Genomic DNA, 24,776 nt, shown 5'->3' with positions numbered 1-24,776 from the left:
CGCTCAAAATGGCAAATATGCCAAATTCATCCAACATATACCCATTGATCTGAGGATATGGTCCCTGATAGAGTGGAATGGCACAGAAGTATTCAGGTAGCATACCTCAAATTAGTCGAGACAACGATGATGATGATGATGCATCCAATAATCAAAGGTCAGGATCATCCAATCAATAGATTATGAACTTATCCCTGTATCTAGAATGAGGCCCATGATTTCAACGGTTTTGATCGAGTATATGCAGCACTTGTTGGATCAAGGTCGTGTTTCAATGACCGCTACCATCTGTATGATGAAACTCGTGATAGATGAAGAGTACCCCAAAAATCTTTGATTGCACTATTTCAAACCGTTGATCATTTGAACCCTGTTTTTCCTTACAAGGCCTGCCTGGCCCTGGCCCAGGATTTAGTGGACCAGGGGCAGAACCCATTGCCACTTCTAGAAGAACAGTAAGGTGGGGAAGGAGGCCTCCCGACTATTGTAGTTTTCACACCAAGAGCATTCCAAACAACCAAACAGTACCCATCTCCCCGGATGATGGATTGCAAATGGAAAGTGGGAGTAGAAATGGATCAGGATCAAGTCAATGTCGGCCCCCAGCCCGGCCCATTTAAATGAAGCAGAAAGATTTTTAGCTCAAAGCTAACTAACTGCTTATTACTAAAAGCCCAACCAGACCCATTGAACTCCAACAAGGTTCGGCTCAACCCAATTTGATGTAGAATGGGTTGCGGATTCGTTTATGACTAAGATGGACCGAAGAAAAGAAGCCAAGAAGAAAAGACACATTTAACTCCTACGGGTTGGGATGGGTACCAAAGCCCAACCTGCAACTTAGCCCAATCATCTATGTACTTAGAACATAGCCAAACTGACCCATACGCCAAACTGACCCACTGCCACAGCCAGAACCACTGGCAAGGCTTCGGACCCAACAACATCATGCTTGTCAAAAGAATCCATGAATTCAGCAGGATTCGATCTTCCCAGCTTTTTATTACATATGTTTCGGGGCGTTTGGATCACACAGCATAGGGCATGCCTAATGAACAGCCTGATGCTTGGACGGAAGATGACTGAGCTAGAGATCTTGATGAACTCAGGCCTGTTTGTTTTGGCCCATCACATGCCCAGATGCGTCCAGACCTAGGGTTTACTTTCCTGGCCGGGGTTGAACAGGTCTCAGGCAGCACCAGTGACATCCTAGGAAGGAAAGAATACAGTATAATCTCCAAAATTCTAACAACATCATGCTTCGGAACTAGTAAATTAGCAAACTCCCAGTGAGGGCATGTTAGGAAAAAATTTAAATTTCCAATCTAGGGGTGAAAAGGGCAACACCGGAATACTGGCCCAATAGGCCTAAATTCAGACCACAGATTTGTGACCTAAACAGTCCTGAATTTCCTTCCATGCAAATCGACCTTAAAGATTATTCATATTTCTTACATATCGGAGATTCAAATTCACATCTGAGGAAATCTGTGGAAAATCTGCAGGAAAAAAAAAAAAAAAAATCCTAAATGACCTGTTTGTTCTAAGCATACATGATTTCCATGGAAATGGGTAAACGTCAGTTGTTAAAACATGAGATCACTCAAAAAATGTGGATATCGCCATGCCTACTTTTTTTTTATATAACTTTTTTTGAGGAAATTAAAGTGGCATGGTTTTTAGGATAATAACGGAAAGGAAAACTGATTTGCACAGCTGATTTTGCTCGTGTACGGTCAAAAACATCACATACGCGGAAATCACTCTCCTTTCGACGGTGGAAAGGTCGATAGTCAAAACATGAGATATCTCTCCCTGATGAGCGGAACTCCCTGATTATCAGCCCCAGACAAATACACGGGCTGGCCCACCTATGAGGGGCTCGGAACCTAGACGCCTGTGGATAGCAACTTCCATAGTATTTCAAATTAACTAATCATACACAGGAATGTGATTGCAATCACCTGTCTTTTTCAGAAGTTGGTATCAGTCGACATCTCCATTACACAATGCGGGTCCCAGAGTATTCGTTTATATTAATTTAATAGCCATACTGTCAATGTCGGGGATTTAAAACAGCGATAATTGAGATGAGCAATCAGACCAGATTTGCTACTCTAATTGCTTCCAAGCAAAATTTAGTCAGCAAAAAAGGGGGAAACAATTCACAACGAAAACCTCACCGTAGATTGATGAATAGATGAAACTAACAATGAGATAGATGATGAGGAGATCATCTCAAAAACTCAGAGTCCAGTGAGCACTCCCATATAGCATGCCCTCCTTTAAAGCTATTCTCAGAGACCCCTGTAGCAGTGACAGTCAAAAGATCAATTTATGTGAGCTGACAAACCTTGGGGGACATGTAGCAAAGCAGAGATGGTATTCTCTTCCATCTCAATTCATGAATACCAGTAGGGTAGCATACATGTCCACATGCAACCATAGTTCAAAAACCGAAAACTCAACTCGATGTTTTGCGGGGCCAGGATGACCTGAAGACTCGATCCAACATGATTCAACTCTATTTATTTATTGTAAATTGAAAATAATAGGATTGTGAAGGGATATATAAAATAATTAAATTTAGTATCAGTAAACAACTACATGAATACCTCACTAGTTAAGTGCACTGCTTCCTTTAGTTGAGTTTGGGGATTTGAATCCCACTTCCCACCTTTATTTTTAATTAAATATTTTACCAGAAGGTTGAGTGACTTGGTTCAAGTCGCACTGAGTCATGTTGAGTCAACCGAGCCATCGAGTCAAATCAATGGTTATCTCTGAGTCCAGGCAAAGTCAGGCTCAGTACTGAGTTTCCCACTAATTCGGCTTGAAATCATACCGAGTCAAGTTGATTCGGCCATGTTATGGGTTGAGTCAGCAAGTTTTGAACTATGCATGCAACAACTGGATGCTATCTTTCTTCTTCTTTTTTTCAAAATTGTTACACAAACTTCAACCTTAGGCTACATGATGAGGTTGGAAGTATTGTATAAGCCCTGTATAACATTGAAATTTTAAAAAAATAAAAAATAAAAATGAATGAAAGTTCTATAAAGGCATAGAAGTACTGTAGAATGGGTCTAGAAAACTCTAGAGAGGCCAAGTGTTGAAGAAAGGTCTGGAATATTCTAGAAGGGCCCAGGGTATTTTATTATTTATACTAAATATAAAATAATTAAATTTAGTATCAGTAGACAACTACATGAATACCTCACTAGTTAAGTGCACTGCTTCCTTTAGTTGAGTTTGGGGATTTGAATCCCACTTCCCACCTTTATTTTTAATTAAATATTTTACCAGAAGGTTGAGTGACTTGGTTCAAGTCGCACTGAGTCGTGTTGAGTCAACCGAGCCATCGAGTCAAATCAATGGTTATCTCTGAGTCCAGGCGAAGTCAGGCTCAGTACTGAGTTTCCCACTAATTCGGCTTGAAATCATACCGAGTCAAGTTGATTCAGCCATGTTATGGGTTGAGTCAGCAAGTTTTGAACTATGCATGCAACAACTGGATGCTATCTTTCTTCTTCTTTTTTTCAAAATTGTTACACAAACTTCAACCTTAGGCTACATGATGAGGTTGGAAGTATTGTATAAGCCCTGTATAACATTGAAATTTTAAAAAAAAATAAAAATGAATGAAAGTTCTATAAAGGCGTAGAAGTACTGTAGAAGGGTCTAGAAAACTCTAGAGAGGCCAAGTGTTGAAGAAAGGTCTGGAATATTCTAGAAGGGCCCAGGGTATTTTAGAAGTTGAAAAAGGGGGGGGGGGGATTTTTCGCTTCCCTTTTTTTTTCTGAGAGATCGAGTTTTGCATACTCTCACTTCGAAAATGGGGTATTTGCAAATAAACCAGGTCAAAATAATAACTTTGCAAATAGCTATACCATTAATTGCCGTTATTGAAAATACCCACATGATATTAGTTTTCTAAAACTTCCATCGACAACAGTTAGAAAATCGCACAGATGCCGATATTATTATTAATAAAATGACAAAAAAGCCCCCCTGTAGAGAGGGACAGGGATGAACTAGAATCATCTACAACAACTATTTCACGCAGTGCCTAAAACACCCAAGTTCTATCAGGTCCACTATCCTGTATAAGTAAAATCTACTCTGCCCATCAACCGAGAACCATTATTTGGACAATATGGATTAAAAATTCATATAGGCCACACCAATGGGAACGATGTAAAATTTCTTTATGGCTTTGATTAAAGATAGACACCATGGTAGCCCCGCATAAAAACTATGCTTTGTATCACATCCCCATTGGTCCATGTGGTGTGGCCCATATGAGTTGTGGATCTCGCTTATTTTGGCCTCACGGCCTAACATCAAGGATACAACCTGATAGACACAGTGGATTTTGCATATACAACATGGTGGGCTGATACAGGACAATTAACCACCTGCTCTAAAAGCTCGAACTGTTAGAGCATGGCGAATCAATCCTTTTATCTCATAGCCTAGGCCCCACATCTCATGGTCAGCCGAACCCTCCTCATGGGCCCCAAATCACATAGGTACCGCCTCATACGAACCACCCGCCTCACACAGGTGGGGCCCGCCTCGCCTCACACAAGCCACCCGCCTCACACGGGCCGCCCACCCTAAGTGTGCCCCTGCATCCCACAGGCAACCCCACTCGAGCCCGGTGTGAAAATGCCCCTGCATTATGGGCTGCATAGACTTGAGTGTTTCATGCACTGCATAAAACAGGTGTTGTAGAGGATTTCAATACAAACCATGGCTAAAAGATTTCGTGACTTGGATCAACTTATTCAACTCAGGGTCCAGTCAACCTAGATGAGTCAGGCCCGACGCAAACGAGTCGGGCCGAGTCATGAGAGCCATAACCAAAAGCTGTGTGGGGTCCACCAAGATGTCCATGTTATATACACTCTGTCCATCCATTTCAGCAGCTCATGTTAGGACATGAGATCAAAATCACACAAATTCACAGTTCAAGTGGGCCACACCATAATAAACAGTGGGATGGAACGCCTACCATTAAAACTTTTTTGTGGTCAACAGATACTGGATAGGGAGGTTGGCTCATGAAAAGGGAGATTGCTCACTCTCAAAGGAAGAGTGGTTGTGTTAAAAGTTGTGTTGGTGAGCATTCCAGTTTACATGATATACCTCTTCCAGTGCCCAATCAAGGAGGCACAGAAAATTGACTCCCTGTGGAAGAAATTCTGGTGGAATGATGAGGCAGTTGCCTGCAAATTTCACTTGGTAGCCTGGGATGAGATGTGCAAGTCTGTTCATTCTGGGGATTTGGGCTTATAGAAGATTAGAGGTGTGAATACAGCCATGCTGTGCAAATGGTGGTGGCATATAGGGTGTGGGGAAGTCGAGAGAACCAGGATTCTTGGAGTTGTCAAATCCGGCATGGCAGCAATGGGTGGGAGGTTCACCTTGCCTCTCACAGATTGGGTTCCTTTTAATGGAGGGGTATATCTTTTTCTTTTTTCTTCTTTTTTTTTTGGAAGATCACAAACATTACTAAAGGGAGCCAAAGCAACCCAAAAAGAAAAACAAAACAAAAACCAACTACACAGCAAAAAAGAAAAGAAAACAGAAAAAACCTAAGACAGCTATACAACTTGAGACAAAAACAACCAAGCCAAGGCCTGCAACTCTACGCAAACTAAGAAAATAAGAACAAGCCCACAATCCTAAGACCGGAAAGCAAGTGATCAGTCACCCACTTCACAAAAAATCAAATCTGATACCCTGGGAAGGTCCCGGAAGCAGAGATTGTTTCTTTCCCTCCAGATTGTCCATAGAGTAGCCAAGCCAGTCAGACACCGCAGCAATTTGGTATCTTTATTGGTGTATCCAGCATGCCAACCACATCTTTCGGCATGACCCAAGGGGTGCAGGGTTCTGCAGTATCTACCTTCATTTTAAAGTAGGTAAAGGTGATCGGGTGAGATTCTGGAGATATTTCTGGGTCCGGGAATTGCATATTGTGTTAAGAGTTCAAAGACTTGTTTAAACTTTCCTTGAACAAAGATTGTACGGTGGCATATACGTTACAAAAGATAACGAATGTGTAGTGTCCGGTCTTTAGAAGGGACTTGGAAGATTTGGAATTCTTAGCCTCAAATGTCTTCAATTTGTGTATATTCCCCGCAGTGGTTAGGATGGACATATCTGGAGTATGGTTGCAGATGGTAGGTACTCTATGAAATCCCTTTCAGCCCTCTTAGCCTATCCCTCCTCTAGCTCCCCCACCGGTTCCGCAGATTATGGTCAGCTAACATGCCTCTAAAAATCGAAGCTCTCTCTTGACCGTGGATCAACTTCAACAAAGATAGTTGATTATCCCAAATAGGTGTGTTATCTGCTTTAAAGAAGAGGAGGATGCCGATCACCTCTTTATTCATTGCATGAAGGGAAATCTGGATTGGGGTGCTTGGCTAGCTAAATTTGGTATTTGCTGGTTGCTTCTGCTATTATTTCGCAGCTGCTTAACAGTTGGGTCTCAGCTGCAGGGAACTCTGTGTGCCAGCATGTTCCACGTGGTGATTTGAGGTGTTGCTGGAAAGGAACAACATGATTTTTACAGGGAAAAGTGTGTCTACTACATCAATGGTTAACAGAATTTTCAAGATGCATATCAATTGGGATCATGTGAATCACAACTTTAAAGGTATTTCTAGACGAATGCTGAATCATAACTGGCCAGAAATCTTGCTTCATAAGGGGCATAAAGCAACCTATGTAGCTAGATAGAAAGCCCCATCAGAGGGCTGGTTCAAACCAATATTGATGGATGTTCTCTTGCTAAACCAGGTAAAGGTAGGTGGTGCAATCCATGACCCTGGTGGGCTCTTGTGGATTTATCTGGCCTTATTGGTATCTCCAATTCAGATTTTGCCAAGGCAGCAGCAGTTCTTCAAGCTCTAAAGGTGGCATCAAAACCAGTATCTTCTCGGTTATTGTAGAATGACATTCTTCCACTGCTATAAGCTAGGCAAGATCCAAAGCTGGCCTGCGGAGATTGGCAAGTATTATCAAGGAATTGGCTGACTTGGACACTGCCCGGGCTGTGGTCTCTAATGTCAGCAAGGTTGCCAATAGCACAGCAGAGTAGTGAAAGCAGGTGCAAGTGCCACCTCTATGTCCATTGTGGATGACAGATTAACCTCTACATTGTATATTAAATTTTTCATTCTCTTTTGAATTGATTTTTTATCTTGTTTCCTTTTTTTATTGAGTAAAAATGTCGTCCTTCATCCTCCAAGAGGTTGCAATTTCAGTCTGGACAAAATATATGTTGATGAATGCAGGCCAGTCTAAATTAGACACTTTTCCAATATATATATTCTATTAGAAATAATTAAAATAAGGAAATTCTACCAAAATAAATTCATTTTAAATTATTTTAAGTAAAACTACTTAATATTAAAATTTTATTAGAACACCTTAACCTCGCGAAAGTTTTGCCAAAAGACACCTTTGTGTACTTATGTTCCCTTCTCTGTTAACTTTCATGTATAATGACATCATTTGCCCCCTGGTAGCCATTTCCGTTTGTACAACTAAATCCTCTACATCACCCGTTTTACACACCACATAAAACACACGAGCTTGTGCAGCCCACCATGTTGTATATGAAATCCACTCCGTCCATCCAATGTTGTCAAATCGCATATAATCTCGCATAAGCCATCAGCCTGGGCCAATCGCTTATGCCATCGCATAATCGCATAAGCGATCACTCAGGCTGATGGCTTTTTTTTAATTAAAAAAATAGAAAAGAAAATCATTAAAACATCTTAAAAATTAAGAAAAACTATGACTGACTAATTTCTACAAGTGATTAGATTGGGTTTATTTACCTATTTCATTGTAGTTTGACTAATAGGCCATCTATATGTTGAGTAATATTATATTACATTATAAATAACAAAACAAATTTAAATAATCAACAAGTTACACTAAGAAAGAATTAATTATTGAAAACTACAAACATAGAAATTGCATTGATAACTTGAATCTTGACGAGCTGATGCATACAATACAAGTTACAACTTACAACTTATTACAATCTACAAGAAACTTGACTGTTGGTCATTATGCCATGGCATACTAGAGAATGCCATCATTAGGCGATTATGCCATCATATAACCAAGACATACTAAAGTATGCCATGGCATACTTCCTACATGGCATATGCAATCTGAGTTAGTGTATGCACTTATGCGATTGCACATGACAACACTGCATCCATCAGGTTCCATCCTCGATTCTAGGACTCAGAAAAAAAAAAAAATCAAAGTGAGATCAACAGCTCTAGTGGGCAACACCACTAGGAACAATGGAGACGGGATAAAACCATAGGTTTGTGGATGTGGCCACCATGGTGTGTATCTCTCAGCATACCGGCTAATCGGATGCAGATTGCATCCTACCCCCACCTGGACGGTAATCCGTCCGGGTAGGGATCTGTGGGGCCCACCGTGACTTAAGTGTTTTATCCACTCCGTTCATCACTTTTATCAGATAATTTTAAGATATAAGAAAAAAATTGAAGCACATCCACAGCTCCAGTGGACCACATCAAAGGAAGCTACAATGATAATGACACTCACCGTTGAAACCTTTCTAAGGGCCACCATGATGTTTTTTTTACCATCCAACCTATTAATAAGGTCATGCAGACGTGGATGAAGTGAAAACACAAATATCAGCTTGATCCGAAACTTCTACAGCTCTTAAGAAGTTTTTAATGGTGAACGTTAAATCCCCACTTTGTGGTCCATTTAAACTCCCGACCTACCTCATTTTTGGATCATACATTAAAATGATTTGAGTAAAACTATGAACGGCGTGGATAAAATACTTACATCACGATGCGCCCCACAAATCCCTGCTCAGACGGATTACCGTCCGGGCAGGGGTAGGGCGGGGGTAGGACGCAATCCCCGTCCTGCAAATCAGGTGTAACTCACCAGGATGAAGTGAAAATACAAAAGCCAGCCTGATGCAAACATCAGGCAAGCCACACCATGTGAACTTAAGAGGCTTTAGGAGTAGTTTTACACTGTTCCCATTAATGTGGGCATCAAAGTCTTTACTCGCCTAATCTTTTCTAATACAATTCAAATAATGGTTCTCACCTAATGGACAAAGAGAATTTACATATAAAACATGGTGGACCCCACAAAGCTTGGGTATTTCACACAAGTAACAACACTTGCTTCACGTGTTGTTTTACATACATATAAAAAATACAGTGGGGCCCACTAACAATCTGGAAGGTTTTTTAATGGCCTAAGTCCCCACCCCAAGTGTTTCTTATAGTGTGACCCATTTGAGGTTTTTTTTGGTCTTATTTTTGAGCTCCAAGGATAATACAAGTGGGCACACATGATAGACGGATTGGATGTCATACACACATCAACGTGGACCCCACACATCACGTTGTAGTCTAAGGTTAACTGACAAAGCTTTGTAGTGGATTCAACCTCCATTGTATGCTTCCTCCAAAAAGGGGAAATTCTTTCTAACCTGGCTGCGAACCTACCGGGGTTCTCTAACAAGAGGAAACGACTTAGCATGCATGAAATCCACTTCGTCCACTGGGCACATCACCCCTTGGTGGGTTTTTTCTTTTTTTTTTTGGTTTGGAGAGAGATAGGTACATCACCCCTTGTATGGCCTTGATACCAAAAATCAAGCTGATTCGACAGTAAAGTGGACCACCCCATAAATTTATACTTCCAAACATTTTTAAATTCATGTGGTTATGGCCCACCGAAGTTTTGGAATACTATGATTTTTGGGTAATTCTTTCATCCTGATGAAACACATGAAAAGAATAGATTAAAGGTCATACAAACACCATGGTTGGCACTACACAGAACTAACGATGGGCATCCCATCTCAACATTTTCCTAGAGTAGGGCCTATCTGAATTCTCAATGGTCACGGTTTCTAGGTCCCATGGTGAAGATGAGGCAGCATACCTGATGGACAAGGTGATCTCATGAAAGCTCCACCCACAGGGCTCTTAGGACGCGAGGTACCTAGAGCTAGGGTAGCTCATTTAAAACCTTTTGATTCTTGTGGGCTAAACATGAGACCTTGGATGGAATCCAATGGCTCATGTTAAGCCCACAAGAAGAGAGGTGTTCTTGTTTCTCTAATCCCCACCTGCATGTGGGCCCATGCGCTTTCCATGCAAGTGCATGTGTAACACCGTGACATGGTTGTGAGATCTAAGCTTTCCATCAAGTGAACTATGCTACTAGATATTATGGGGAAAAAAGGGGGCTATTTCACAATCAAGGTGGGCCACAAAAAATCAAAAAATTTAATGTTTAGAGAAAAAAAAAAATAACTGTTTAATTTGATTTGTACATTGTGGCCCACCCAAAGAATGGAATTTTGTCTAATTTTTCAAGCCAAAGATCTAAGCATTATTACCAACATTGTGAAAAGCTCAAATCTCATAGAAGTATTTCGTATATGCACATGTGAAGTGCATGTGGTAGTGTATGGCTCTACACTTGTGTGAAATTGGCAATCCTCTAAAGAGGATATAGAGTTTTTGGGAGGTGATTTTCGAGAGTCATTTTCTTATTTCTAGGGAATCCACTCTATCCATCAAGTAAGAACCCATCATTTGAACTATACGTACAAAAGATTAGGCTAATAAAAACTCTTATGGGCCACACCAATGGGGAAAATGTAAAGCTGCTCCTAAAACCTCTACATTCACATAGTGTAGCCCGTCTAATATTTGGATCAGGTTGATATTTGGATTAGGATGAGTTTTCTATTTTTACTTCATCCTGGTGAGCTACACCTGATTAACGCTCTAATAAAATATACACACCATGATGGCCCCACACAAACCTATGGTTGGCATCTCATCCCAATTGTTCATTGTGGTGTTGTACCTAAGTTGTGGATCTCGCTGGCTTTTTATCCAATTCCTAGAATCAAGGATGGAACCTAATAATATCACCTTTCCGAAAAGAAAAAAAAAATGATGGAAACTAATGAACGGAGTGGACTTTACATATGCAGCACGGTGAGCCCCACAAGCTCACGCGTTTTGCATGCTAGGTAAAATGGGTGTGATAGAGGATTCGGTTATGATGTGTAGAAATGAAAATAGCTCCGAAGGAAATTTTGTCATTACACATGAAAATTAACAGAGAGTGGTATCAGGAGTACACAAATGTGTCATGTGGCAAAAAAAAATCATGTGGTTCAAGTGTTTTAATATTTTTTTAATTTAAGTACTTCTAGATTAAGAAACATTGAATGAATAAATTTTGGTAAATTTCGCTTAAAATAACTAAGGCAGTTTTTGCTTAATATTCCAGCATAAATATTCTCCTTACAAATGTATGTACAAAGTTGCAACTTGCAAGTAAAAAAGAATCTTCCCAGAAGAATTTCCAATGGAATGAAAAAGAAGATAGTCATAACTACCACATACAGGCATAAAAGGATGTGTGCAAACCCAAGAAGCAAGGGGGATTTGAAATAAGGAATATGGACAAGATGAATTCCATGTTATTGGGTAAATGGTGGTGGAGGATAGGACATAGTGAGAATGATCCATGGAAAAATATCTTGACATCCAAATACATTTCTTGGCACATGGATGGGAGCGAATTGGGAAAATTGCAAAATCAAGTCAGCTTTCTCAAGAGTGATATCTTCAGGTCAGAGGGGATTCAGTTAAGACTTGGAGCAGGAAACAGAATCTGTTTTGGTATAGACCGGTGGTGTGGGGAGATGCCCTTATGCAAGAAATCCACATGTCGTATCGAGTCAAAGAGGAGAGGTTACTCAACATACATTCCAATTTCCAACATATTGATAGAAAAGTGGTGTGGTTCACTAGTTTCAAGAGGAGTCTGCATGACGAGAGGATTCAAATGTTGACTCGACTTCTGAACACACTCAAAGAAGTAAATTCCTCAATCAAGCAAAGAGGAGATAGAATTGGTATCAAATGGGATCTTTTAGCAAAGATCATTCTTTGAAGCATATATGGAAGGTGAAGTACTCGTATGGAGGATCAACCGGATACCATTTGTGTGGTCCCCTTAAAATTGATGCACTCTATTAGATAGCGAGCCGTAAGAAAGTTCTCCCATTAGACCGTTTGAAAAATAGAGGTCACCCCTCCCCCATTGTTGGTTGGTCAATGTCCTGTAGGAAGAATCCACCCCCTCATTTATTATTGATTTGGGGATTTGCATGGAAGGTTTGGACCTTCATGTTCGATCGCTTTAACATTATTTGGGGAATGTCCGAATCTTTGGAGGCCCTAATTATTGATGGTGGAATGGAGATATGTCCCCTACTAGGTCTGTCCCTTGGGAATGGCATTGCAAGATAGTATTCCAGGTGAAATCCAATAGTTTGGTTAAGATTTATTAGAAAGTCTGTGGGATGATAATGGATTGAAGCAAAGTAAATAGAAATCTTCAAGGGGTATCCAAGCAAACAGTCAGGACTAATTGGTCGGAAGTGACTAATGTTAGTTGTGGATTTAAACCAAGAGAAAGATGGAGTGCTCCTCCCGAGGGATGGATGAGTTGAATTTCAATGGTAGCTCGTTTGGAAATCTGGGTTTGGGTGGAATGGGAGGAATTGTGAGGGACCACCCAGGTACAATAAGTTTTGAGTTGTCCATTAGGATCCCGTAGCTCAAGTTGTATAGAAGCGGCTGGTATGTTACGAAGGACAAAAGCGGTCATAAATTGCCAACTCAGACCACTCTACATAGAGGGGATTGGGGCAATGCCATCAATTGGGCAAATCAGGTCAATTCGCATGGGAGGTTTTGAATCTAATTGAAGAGTTCCTAGCTTTGTGTGAGAATGTCATTGTTTCATTCTCTCACGTGCACCGTTAGGCAAGCTTATAATCAGGGTTTACCTTTGTGGCACTTTTACTCATTGAAAAGGGTTATGATTGGTGGAGTATGCAACTTCGTATTGAACTTTTTGGTATGAATATTCCTGACAATCTCCTATTCTCCCTTGCAGATACATTTGGTTGCAATTTGCAAAGCTGCATCTTTCCCGTCCGAATATCCAAGACTTTCTCTATGCATTGGCAAGCCAGCCGATCATCTTCGGGATGTTATCATCGAAAGACTGGAAAGGAAATTAGCTCCCTGGAAGAGTTGTCTCCTAACTGTGGAAGGCTCAAGTTGATTGAATCTGTTCTTTCGAATCTCCCAACTTATTTATTGTTGATGTTCCGCTGTCCTAGGTCGATTATATAAAAAATTGATAAGCCTAGAAGAGACTTCCTTTGGAATGGAAGCTCCCTTAGTCACAATTATCATTTGCTAAACTGGTCTAACGTTTTTCGTCATTATTCGGAAGGGGGAGTTGGTATTAGGGCCTTACTAGAATTCAATTCAGCATTTCTGCTATTTACTTCCGAATCTATAAGTTGGTGGCGGGAAATCCTTGCCTGTAAATATGGTTTGGAGCCTGAATAATGGTTCACCAAGCCCTCCAACTACAGATCTTCCTCTGTTTGGAAGGCCATATCTTGCCTTAAACCCCCATTCAAACCCCCATTCCTTGAAAGAATATTTTAATCTGGGAAATAGCTCCAGGATCAGATTTTGGTTAGATTATCTTCAATATTATAGAAATATCCCCGATATTATCTCTATCTCCAACTCAGCGATACCAATAACACCGGAAATATTAGAAATTCCAGGTATCGGCAATGTATCGCTAAGTAGCCAATGTATCGATATCACCAATCTATCACCAATTTTTTCGGATGTGTAAATTCCAGGCGTCACTTGTATCACCAACGTATCGATATCTCCAATGTATTGCCAATATTTTCGACTGTACAAATCCAAGTGTCGCTTGTATCACCAGTGTATCGGCGACATTTTGATAATATCACCAATGTATTGATATCACCAAAAATTTATTTATTAAAAAAATCCATTTCAAATTTTTTTGTGGGCACTTAGTTGTATGCAGTGATTAAATTATCGACAATATTATCATTAATGCAACATGGGTGATAGACCACATTCTTTCATCTCCTTTTCAGTTGTTGACGATTTCTCGGCAAAATATTGTTTGTTTTCAATTCTCTCAAATATTGATGGATGTTTGGATGGAAAGTAGGATGGTTGGATAGATGGGATTGATGGATGGTTGGACCGAATTCTTACAACAAAACATGCTTTTAAGGCCCCTCATTAAATGGAAATTTATTATATATGCATTCTTCTTGCAATTTTTTGTTTCCTAAATAAGCAAATATGTGTATTTTAGCATCTCCCGAAGTTTCATTGAAAATTTCCACGATTTTTCTCATGTTTCCCCACATTTCCAGTTATCAGTGATATTATCAATGACATCGATATTGTTTCCATATCCCCAGCCAGCTAAACTTGTAGCGATACCGATATTTCGAACACTTAGACCCATGGCCATCTGATAGGATCTTAGCTTCTCTATTCCCTGGACTAGCCAGAATCTCCTCCGATATCTCGATTTCTGTTTCTAATCAACTCTCACCTATTGGACCAAGGATATGGTGTCCTCTTTGTAGAAGCGCCTTAACTTATGAGGAATCAGAAGCATTGTTGGATCTCCTTCAGCTCCTTCATGGCGTCCACCCTTCTCCAGGGGAAGATGACTGGTTGTCTTGGAAACTCTCCTCTTCTCACAAACTCTCTACAAAATCCCTCTTTCTCCATCTTCGAGCCCCCCTCACCCATTCGGGGAGCTCCCTTCCTTCATCTGGGGTTACAAAGCTCCCCCTAAAGTTTCAGCCTTCATTTGGCTGCTTGCCTGGGGTAAAGTTTTAACAGTGGACAACCTTCAAAGGTGTGGGCTGACTCTCCCAAATGTTTGTCTTCTATGCCTAGCCAATGCAAAAACCATTCCCCATCTCTTCCTTCTCTATCCATTTGTTGTCGAGGTTTGGTCCGGCATCTGCAACAGATTTCAAGTCTATTAGGTGATGCCTAATTCGGTCCACTCTCTCCTTTTTGCTTAGGAGTAATAGAGCTCCACGATTGTTTGGAAGTTAACGGTGATGGCTACCCTCTTGGTCCTCTGGAGAGAGAAAAACAATCAATGCTTTCGAGACCTCCCCTTCTCTATTTCTTCTATTTAAAATTAGTTAATCCGGGATCTTCAGGAGTGGGTGAATAGTCTAAATCTCTTAGAAAATTCAACCACTCCCACAATCCTTGGATTTAACTAATTTTTGTTTGTCTTGTTTCAAGATGTATAGTCGTTTTGAGGTTTCTTTTTCTCTTTCTTTTTCTTTTGTTCTATTCTGTTTTCTTTTGGCTTATTGCCTTTTTTTTAATATATTTTCTTTTCATCCTTCAAGAAAAAAAAATATATATTGAATGTTTAAGGTTGTAGAGTTTTGATGAGTTGGAGGGTAGTCATTGGTAGCTTGTTTTCATGTTTCTACATTTCACTTTTCCTTTGAACAATATTTTGCATTTTTTTTTTTAAGATAACGAGATTTTCTTTTAAAAAAAAAAACCGCTAAAGCATAAGCTAGGCGGGAAAAGAATATAACCCAACACTGCAAACTAGAGAGAGAGAGAGAGAGAGAGAGAGAGAGAAGATTGATAGCATTAACCGCCTCTACAATGGAAGCCCATCCCACCACTTCGATCGTAGCCTTCCTCACAACATCTTCCACAAAAGCACTCCTATTTCGAAACCATCAGCAATTCCACTCCCCCATGTCCTCCAAAACTCCACGATAATAACCAAGCGTCACAATGCCTTTCTTCTTTTCCCACACCTCCCCCATGCCGCACCCATAATAGATCTGCAACCGACTTCGATATCAACCACGATCCATTGAAGGTGCTTAGGAAGCACTCCCAAACCTTCCGAGCAAAGGGACAATGTACAGAGAGATGATCAATCATTTTTCGCTTCACCCATACATATAATACAAATGTTAGGGAAGATCAAGGATCTCTTTTAAAAATTGTTGATCATTAGCGCTCTTTTCCTCCTTGTGAACCAAAAAAAGGCCACAACTCTTGGGGTAGCTCCACAATACCAAGGTTGAAAGAGGCGATTGTAAACTGAAGATCAAGGCAAAACAACCCAAGCTATGCCCCATGCCACACCATGAAGTCTTTTTCCTTCTACCAAAGGAGAATAACCCTTTAGATGATCCAACAGACTCACCAAATCCTTAACTTCCTCATTCGTCATGTCTCTCCAGCATGGAGGAGACCACACTACAATATGTCAGTATCACCACAAATGGAATAACATTGGTCAACTGAAATGTTCTTGATTGTAATGAGATGGCCACTCTTAGGAAGACCTCATGGTGTGGTCTTCCCAAGACTAGCCGATACATAATGGTAACGGCGGTTACCATTACACGATACGGGGTTAAAATGGAAATGTCCAAAAAAATTGAACCGAAACGGCCATTACGAGCCCCCTAAAAGAAAATAGGAAAACAAAAAAAAAAAAAAAAAAAACAAACAAACAAACAAACCTGATTTTCTTCTTCTTGTTGTTCTTCTTCTTCCTCTTCCTCTTCTTCTTCCACCGCTCGTGTGGCTCCTTCTCCACGCTCTCTCTCTCTCTCTCGTTCCCTCTCGGTTTCTCCTTCTCTCTCTTTTTCCCTCTCTTTCCCTCTAATTTTTTCTTTTTCCCTCTCATTTCTCTCTCCCTCTCTGTCTCGAAAAAAACGAACAGGTGGCATGGCTGTAAAACAGCCACGCACTTTATTTTGTCAAGTAGTCTACGGCACATGCCGCTTAGTGCACTTGCACTATTTTAGTGCATGCGGCCCACCTTGATTTATGTGTTGTATATCCATGCCGCCCATCAATTTTTCCTGATCATTTCAAGGCATGGTCCCTAAAATGAAGCAAATCCAGATCTCAAGTGAACCGCACGGTAGGATTGAATGCCCACTGTTAAAAACTTCTTATGGCCCACTGTAATGTTTATTTACCATCAAAATTGTTGATAAGATCGCATGGACCTGGATCAAGGGAAACACAAGTCGCAGCTTATAAAAAAATAATAACAAATAATAATAATAATAATAATATAAGTTTTAATTGTGGGAATTCAATCCCTACTGTGTGGTCCATCAAAGATTTGGATTTGCCTCATTTTTTGGACCATGCCCTAAAATGAGTTGGCAAAAAAGATGGACGGCATGGATATACAACAAATGCATCAAGGTGGGTCCTATGTTCATGGTGTCATTCACTAGTGGTCCACCTGAGGTTTAAATCTGCCTGATTTTTTGGATCATACCTTAAAATGAGTTGGCAAAATAGATTGACGACATGGATATACAATACATCAAGGTGGACCCCAATTTCAAGGCCTCACCCACTAGTGGTGCACCTAAGATTTGGATCTACCTCATTTTTGGACCATGCCTAATAAAATGGATGGACGTCATTTATATACAATACGTACATCATGGTGGGCCCCATGTACATGGGCCTAAAAATTGTCCATGAGGCATACATTAACTCAAAATTAATAAATTAAATATAGCACTATTATTGCCAAGTCAAAATCCCAAAATTAAATTGTTTAAACGATTTTCACCGTTAATTTGCAAACACTTGTTTTTCTGAAATAGGATAATTTGATTTTTTTTTTTTTATTCTTCAATGTTCAATAAATATCCACCAATCCATTAGTGAGATAAGTGCCAACAAATTGCATGAATTTAACGTTGATTTGGGGCATCAACTGGTCCACCAAATCAGCTCTAAATCGACAACACTATTTACTTGAATATAATTTCAAATTTTTTCTTAAGATTTATTGGGAAAATGATGTTAATTTGTTAGATATATGAATTACATAATTGGACACAAAAGTCCCTGGATTGTATGTTGAAATAAAATGTACACAAGTCACAAGGTATGTAATACACCAATACCTACAAATATTAGATATTTTGGTATTAGATTAATTCTAATTAATTCATATTGATATTATATAGTTAGATAATTAAATATAAAAGATTTCTAGCCAGTACTAGGTTGTCAAATTCATAAATTCATCAAACGGCCCGATACAACATTTTCACCAAAGATTGGACCGTTACACAACCATAAACATGTTCAAATTATAAATGAATGCATATTTGGAATATTTATAATTTTCTGGATTTTTTTACTATTTTTTCAGAATTATTGGAGCAAAAAAAAAAAGAAGACGTTACAAGCACCGTATTAGCAGTTACAACCTCATATCGGCTGATACCGTATCCATATCGATAATGGTGGGGACCGTTACGCCCACCATTACCGCAATGGTACACCTTGCTATTTTTGCATTGCCCATTTTTGGGTCCGACCTAGGAGGACATATTGAGTCGATTTCTTATTATGTGGGTCACCTCAGATTCAATGGACTGTCTCCCTTCAACTTGGAATGGGGTCATTCTTGGGAGAGAGAAGAAGATCCTTTGGAGAATGGCTCTTCTTGCTACTTGGTGGGTTGTTTGAGAAGAGAGGAATGCGAGGTGCTTCAATAATGCCTCTAAATCGGTAGAAGCATCTCCCAAAGGATTAGATCGTTGGTTGTCGAATGGGCATTTTTTGTATCTAATCTTAGGAGATGTAATTTAAATTTCTTTGAGCTGTATTTGGGTCGCCTGCTCAGCGTCCCTCTCTTGTTGTTTTTCGCTTTTTTTTGTTGTTTTCGCTTTGTTTTGTTTCTTAATAAAAGTTTTGTGGCCTTTCAAAAGAAAAAAAAAAAAAAAAAAAGAAATTGACAAAGAAACTAAGCTAATAGTGATGCAACCCACGGCCCAGCTAGGCCCATTGTAAGACCCAGCAAGACGTAGGCCCATGGCCCACCATCGAGGCTAACTGTGCTCATTTTTTAACTCATTATTTACAAGTTTGACGACCTAAATCAAGTATTGCAATTTACTATTTTTAGGAGTTATAAGGGGTTGATTTGAAGATGTGATTGATAATTAAAGATATGGGCTTGTTTTAGAGATATAATTCATTTCCATGATTGCTTTTTATTAGGCTTTTACCATATTAAGGAAGATTAGATTGGTTTGTAATAAATTGTAATTGATTTGAAATCAATCTCTTAGTTAGGGGGATTTTAATTAAAGATTCATTTAGGACTAAAAAAGGGGATGAAGGTGTAAGAGTTAGTCATTCGAATATTTTTCTAAGTGTGAGTTAAAGTTTTTGTAAGGAAAGAAGGTTGATTCAATAAAGTTATCTCTCTCTCTCTCTCTCTCTCTCTCTCTCTCTCTCTCTCTCTCTCTCTCTCTCTCTCTCTCTCCATTGTTCTTGTGAGTAATACTTTTTTTCAATATTTTTGCAATTTGGGTATCGAGATCTCATTTATTTGATAAACGGGTTGCACTATTTTCGTATCAGAGCAAATCGTCTTTGGAGATTTTTCAGCTCCATGTCATCTCCTAATGGCATCAAAGGAGGTCGCACAAGAAGAGTTCATGCAAGTAGCTCAATTGATACACTTACTAGCAAAGCAAGTAGATCAACTCACGCATGCAGTAGGCAACCTCGCTAATCAAGTGGAGGAGCTCTGGTGTTGAGGGAATCCGGAAACAAAAGTTGGATCACGTGGACACGCAGGGGAATGTCCCCACCAAGGTCCTAACCGACAATGGGCAACCCCGGCTTATAAAGACAGCAACAATCAAATCCTTCGATTGTTAGAACATAATGGAGAGCCTAGAATTAAAGTAGAAATTCCTAAAATGACGAAGACATCAACGGAGCCAAAGGAAAAGTTGACATCTGAAGTGATCGTTGCATTAACGTTGGACATACACTTGAATTCACTAATGGATCAATTGGTGAATCCAATGATAGCGACAGACGACCGTCACATTGATAGACATGCAAGTGGGTCTCAATACTCAAATTGAAACACCTTTGTAAAAGATGACTGTGGCACGAAAAACAAAGAAAATGTTTTAGGATCCACAAAGAACTTTAAAGTTACAACAAACAAACAAAAGCACAGGCAAAAAAGGCAACATATATAGTGGACTCCAACAAAGGTTGTGTTGAGCCGATGCTTAAGGTTACACCATCAACTTCCATCAAAGAAGAATATGATTCATCATATAGCTATTATAAGTCCAAAGATTGAAATTGGTTTCCAACTCAAGGAAAAGTTCTTTCGAAGCCGGGGAGATTTGATGCAGCCCACGGCCCAGCTAAGCCCATTATAAGACCCAAGAAGACGTAGGCCATAGCCCACCATAGGGCCTAACATGTGCTGATTTTTTAACTAATTATCTATAGGTTTGTGGGCCTGAATCAAATATTGCAATTTACTATTTTTAAGAGATATGGGGATTGATTTAAAAATGTAATTGATATGTTTAAGGATATGGGCTGGTTTTACATATATAATTACTTTCCATATTTGCTTTGTATTAGGCTTTACCATATTAAGGAAGATTAGATTGGTTTGTAATAATTGTGATTGATTTAAAATCAAACTCTTTGTTTAGAGGATTTTAATTAAAGATTCATTTAGGATTTATAAAAGGGGGTGGTAGTGTAGGAGTTAGTCATTCGAATATTTTTCTGGGTGTGAGTTTATTAAATTTTTTGTTAGGAAAGAAAGTTGATATCAAGGTATTCCGTGACAGTAACGATGGCCGTAACGACCACCACCATTACCTTTATGATAGGAGGTGTAACGGCCATTACAGGGGTCGTAACGCCTAATACGGTCTCTCTTTTTTTAATTGAAAAAAAAAAAATTCAAAAAACTTGTATTGGCCCCATAGTGGACTGTTACAGGGCTGTTACAGCCTCTACAAGGGGCGTAATGGGCCATTACAGGGGGCTGTAATAGCTTTTACAAGTCATTTTTTTGTAACGGCCATTATGACCTTAACGGCCCCCGTAACGTGTAACAGTTGCCACTGTTACCTTTACATAACGGCCTTTACAGCCCCGTAATGGCCTTTACGGGACACCATGGTTGATATCAATAAAGTTCTCTCCCTGTCTACTCAATTTTTCTTGTGGGTATACTTTTTTTAATATTTTACAATTTAGGTATTGATATCTCATTTGCCCGATAACCGGGTTGCGCCATTTTAGTTCCATGAAGCATGAAGCGAAGTGGCAACAAGTTCAGGTGCAGGGCCGTGGAAGCTTGTTTCAAAATTTTAGCAAGCATGAGCAGCACCAAGTTAGAAGGATCTTACATTTAACTTGCTAACCAAGCAATCTTAAAACTAACACAAACCAATGTTCTACAAACTTTTTAAACCAAAACTAAAAAGTCTGATAAAACCTTCTTAAAAATTCTACAAGTACACAGATGTTAAACCTAATTAAAATAGAGGTCTCAAGTCCAACTAGTTGGACTATAAGGTACAATCCACCCAGTGGATAACTTTCCACCAGTGTTTTAAATAGCTACGCTATGTAGCGTCTAGCTTACGCTACGTAACGTAGCATAACCTTAACGCCACATAACATAGCATGGCCTTAACACAATGTAGCTCATGAAAATAGCTTAAGTCAGGTGTAACCTACACTACATGATAATTTGCATACGATACGTGCTACATACTTCATATGATGTTTTCAATGATTTGTTACATTTTTCTATCTCTAGTAAAAATTAGTTAACACTTTTAATGGATTTTTTTTAATAATTTGTTACATTTTTCTATTTCAAATAAGAATTAGTTAACCTTCTTAATGCTTTTAGCAATATAATATAAATAACAATATTAAATCAGTTTCATTGCTCTTTCTTTACCTTCATACTTAATCCTTGCCCTTTCTTGTTACTTTTGATTAACCAAATATCATGAAATTTTGTTAAATTTCATTATTAATCAGTCTAATTTAGTACTGAATATCATGAAATTGGTGCAACCAAGAACCTTAATTAGAAGTCTAGTAGCATGCAGCTTACACCTCACACTTCAGAGGGGCAAACACTATGCTACACGCTATTCGCTATTTAAAACACTGCTTCCAATGACATCCAACCCTGCCAATAGGTTGGCCCCACCATGAGGATCAACTAGTGCAAAAATCAGCCCCATCTACTCAGGTGGTTCAAACCATAGAAAACAATATGCAGGCTTTTTCTTTTTAAGGGTGAAAATTTTATTAAAAAGAAACAGAAAACGGAGAATACACAGCTCAAACTACAACCAACAAAGACTAACGAAAAGAACAAAGGGGTTGCATCCCTACCCAATCCAATAACAACGAAATGACTCCAAAAATGATCATTTCGCTTAGATCTAGACAAGTTCTGAAAGCGCCTCACATTTCTTTCTCCCCACAAGGCCCACCAAATAGCTAGCAGAGCAAGAAGCCAATTGGAATGATTAACAATCCCACAACCTCCATTGTGCCACACCCAAAGAGGATCCGGAACTGTCCTTAGCATCACCCACTTCACCCTAAACTCCGCAAGAAAGTAATCCCAAATCTCTCTCGCGAATGAGCAGAAAATGAAAAGATGATCCCCGGTTTCTTCATCACGGTTGCACATACAGCACATGTTAGGGATCAACATAGATCTCTTCTATAAGTTGTCGATCGTAAGGACCTTCTTCCAGCCCACCAACCAAGTAAAAGAAGCAACTTTTGGAGGCACCCCATACAACCAAAAATGAAAGGCATGCCGATCCTGGAGAATAGAATGACGAGACTGCATGTTACCATAAAACGACTTAACCGAAAAGCGACCTGAACTATGCAGCATCCACACCAAGAGTCGGGACCTCCTTGCAGATAAACCAAGTGCAGCCTACCCAAAAGAGCAGCCTCTTCGTCAGACAGGTTCCTCCTAGAAGGGGGGACCCACACAACCGAAGATCCAATCTTAGAAAAGCAGTCTACCACCGTCATGTCACGGAAAGGCACTAGACTCACCAACAAAGGGAAATCGGAGCGAAGCGTGTTACCATCGCACCAACAGTCCTCCCAAAAACGAGTTCTAGTCACGTCCCCCACCAAGAAGGCCACGCCTTGCTGAAACAAATCCCTCAATGACATTACCGCTTTCCAAATATATGAGCATCCATACAAAGAAGACCTCTTAATTTCCCAACCCCCAGTGGAAGTTCCGTAATTAGAGGAGATGACTTCGCGCCACATGATGCCTTCTTCCGTACCAAATCTCCAAAGCCATTTACCGAGAAGAGCCAAATTCATTGTTTTGAGAGGTTGCAGTCCTGCCCCACCTAGATGGAGAAGCTTACAAACCTCCTCCCATTTCAACAAAGGAAACTTAAATCCTTCTTCTGAGCCCCTCCAGAGGAAATCTCTTCTAAGTTTTTCCAGCCTCGTTAGCACCACTTGAGGGCACTTGAATAAAGACATAAAGTATAGGGGCATATTTGAAAATGTTGTTTTAATCAAAGTGATCCGGCCTCCAAGAGAAATAAACTGGCTTCTCCATTTAGAGAGAGTATTCTCTATTCTTTCAATCACCCTATACCAATGATGGATAGCCGGCATTGATAAATAGCAAAATACAACTATGGTCCACTCAATGAGCGGATGTTGCTGATTTTTGCACAAGGCAATCCTCACAATGGCACCAAGATGTCGCACACACATGAAAGGTTGGAAGTCATCCACTAGATGGATCGTAGCTTATAGTCCAACAAGTTGGACTTGAGACCTACTCATTAAAGTATAAACAAACAAAATGGCAAGGATATCCCTATTCAAATCAATAAACTTACACCTCTGAAAAAAGGACTCAAATAACAAAGTTAAATGGTCAGGTTTAGTCGGGTTCAGGTTGGGTCCACCATCTTAGACCCAGTTAAAATTCAGGTCGGATTGGATCCAATTAATTCTATTACTAACATTATTTATTAATTAAATCTAGTAATAGTAATGAGGTTTGCTACGCCAGATGCGTATAAGAAAGCCCAATTACATAAGATGCATGTGTCAAAGAAGCATGTGTTTGTGTGCAATCTAATCCATCCATTGAGTGGTCCCGACCATGTAAATGAATTATCTGACCCGGATGGACCGGACCCGACTCGAAACCAAGGTCCAAAGACCACATTGATAACCATCAAGGTAACCAGACCCACTCGGATCCGGTTTCGGGATGTCTAAAACGAGACCCATCAAGACCCAAACAGGGTCAGCCCGGGTACAAGGACCCGACTGGAACATTTCCGTTAACAGCCTAATCAGATAGCAAGAGAGAGCTAGGGTTTATGATTTCATTTTAGGATTTTGATTGAATGAAAGAGAGAGAGAAACTACCTGACTTTCTTGATGAGAATGGATCTAAGCTTGCGGGCGAGATCTTGCGAACGGATGCGGTGTTCAAGCCTCTTGCGGGCAAGGACCCGCTTCTCCGAGTTCTTGATATGGTGTCTCTGCTGGCGCCTTATCAACCGTTCGATGCCGCTCGAGACCATCTTCCGGGTCATCACAGCTAGAGCCTGCTCCAGGTTTCCGTTCAAGACTCTAACACGAATCCCTCGGCTCGCCTGCAGCTGGTGATGCTGGTAGTGGGGCCCTACCACCGATGAAGATGGGCCCCACCACAAGGAGGACGATCCACTGAGAGAGCCTATGGTGATGGTGTTAGGGCGTCGGAAGAGAGCAGTTGATAACTGCCGACTGACGAAATTCATTGAGGCTTATGCTTCTGTCCTTTGGGGTTTTGGGTTTTTCAGTTACAAAACTAGAGGAGAGGAGGAGGAGAACAGACACCTACAGCTGCTATTCTGTATGCCATCG

The 24,776-nt window shown here is 40.0% G+C and overlaps 1 protein-coding gene across 3 annotated transcripts; it reads right to left on the bottom strand.

The window, feature by feature from the left end:
* Positions 1–977: 977 nt before the first annotated feature.
* LOC131258123 (uncharacterized) lies at positions 978–24,776 on the bottom strand. Of its 3 annotated transcripts, none has more exons than XM_058259212.1 (2): positions 24,294–24,776; positions 978–1,209 (listed from the first exon to the last, which is right to left on the bottom strand). In XM_058259212.1, exons 1-2 carry the CDS (start codon positions 24,668–24,670, stop codon positions 1,029–1,031), a joined length of 558 nt encoding a protein of 185 aa, XP_058115195.1. In that variant the 5' UTR covers positions 24,671–24,776; the 3' UTR covers positions 978–1,028. The 3 variants fall into 3 exon arrangements, with proteins under 3 accessions (XP_058115195.1, XP_058115197.1, XP_058115196.1); XM_058259214.1 differs by lacking the exon at positions 978–1,209 and adding an exon at positions 1,952–2,307 and having other exon boundaries at positions 24,294–24,769; XM_058259213.1 differs by lacking the exon at positions 978–1,209 and adding an exon at positions 16,984–17,026 and having other exon boundaries at positions 24,294–24,771.

Source organism: Magnolia sinica, chromosome 10, assembly GCF_029962835.1.
Source record: "Magnolia sinica isolate HGM2019 chromosome 10, MsV1, whole genome shotgun sequence".
NCBI classification, from domain to species: Eukaryota; Viridiplantae; Streptophyta; class Magnoliopsida; order Magnoliales; family Magnoliaceae; genus Magnolia; species Magnolia sinica.
The sequence above is the reverse complement of the archived record's forward strand: the minus strand, read 5'-3'. Positions and strand labels throughout refer to the sequence as shown.

Coding starts and splice junctions, on each gene's coding strand:
- LOC131258123 (XM_058259212.1), bottom strand. CDS start 24,670: ATGAATTTCGTCAGTCGGCAGTTATCAACTGCTCTCTTCCGACGCCCT. Junction 1,210..24,293: donor ATTCTCATCAAGAAAGTCAG/GTAGTTTCTCTC, acceptor TTTCCTTCCTAG/GATGTCACTGGTGCTGCCTG.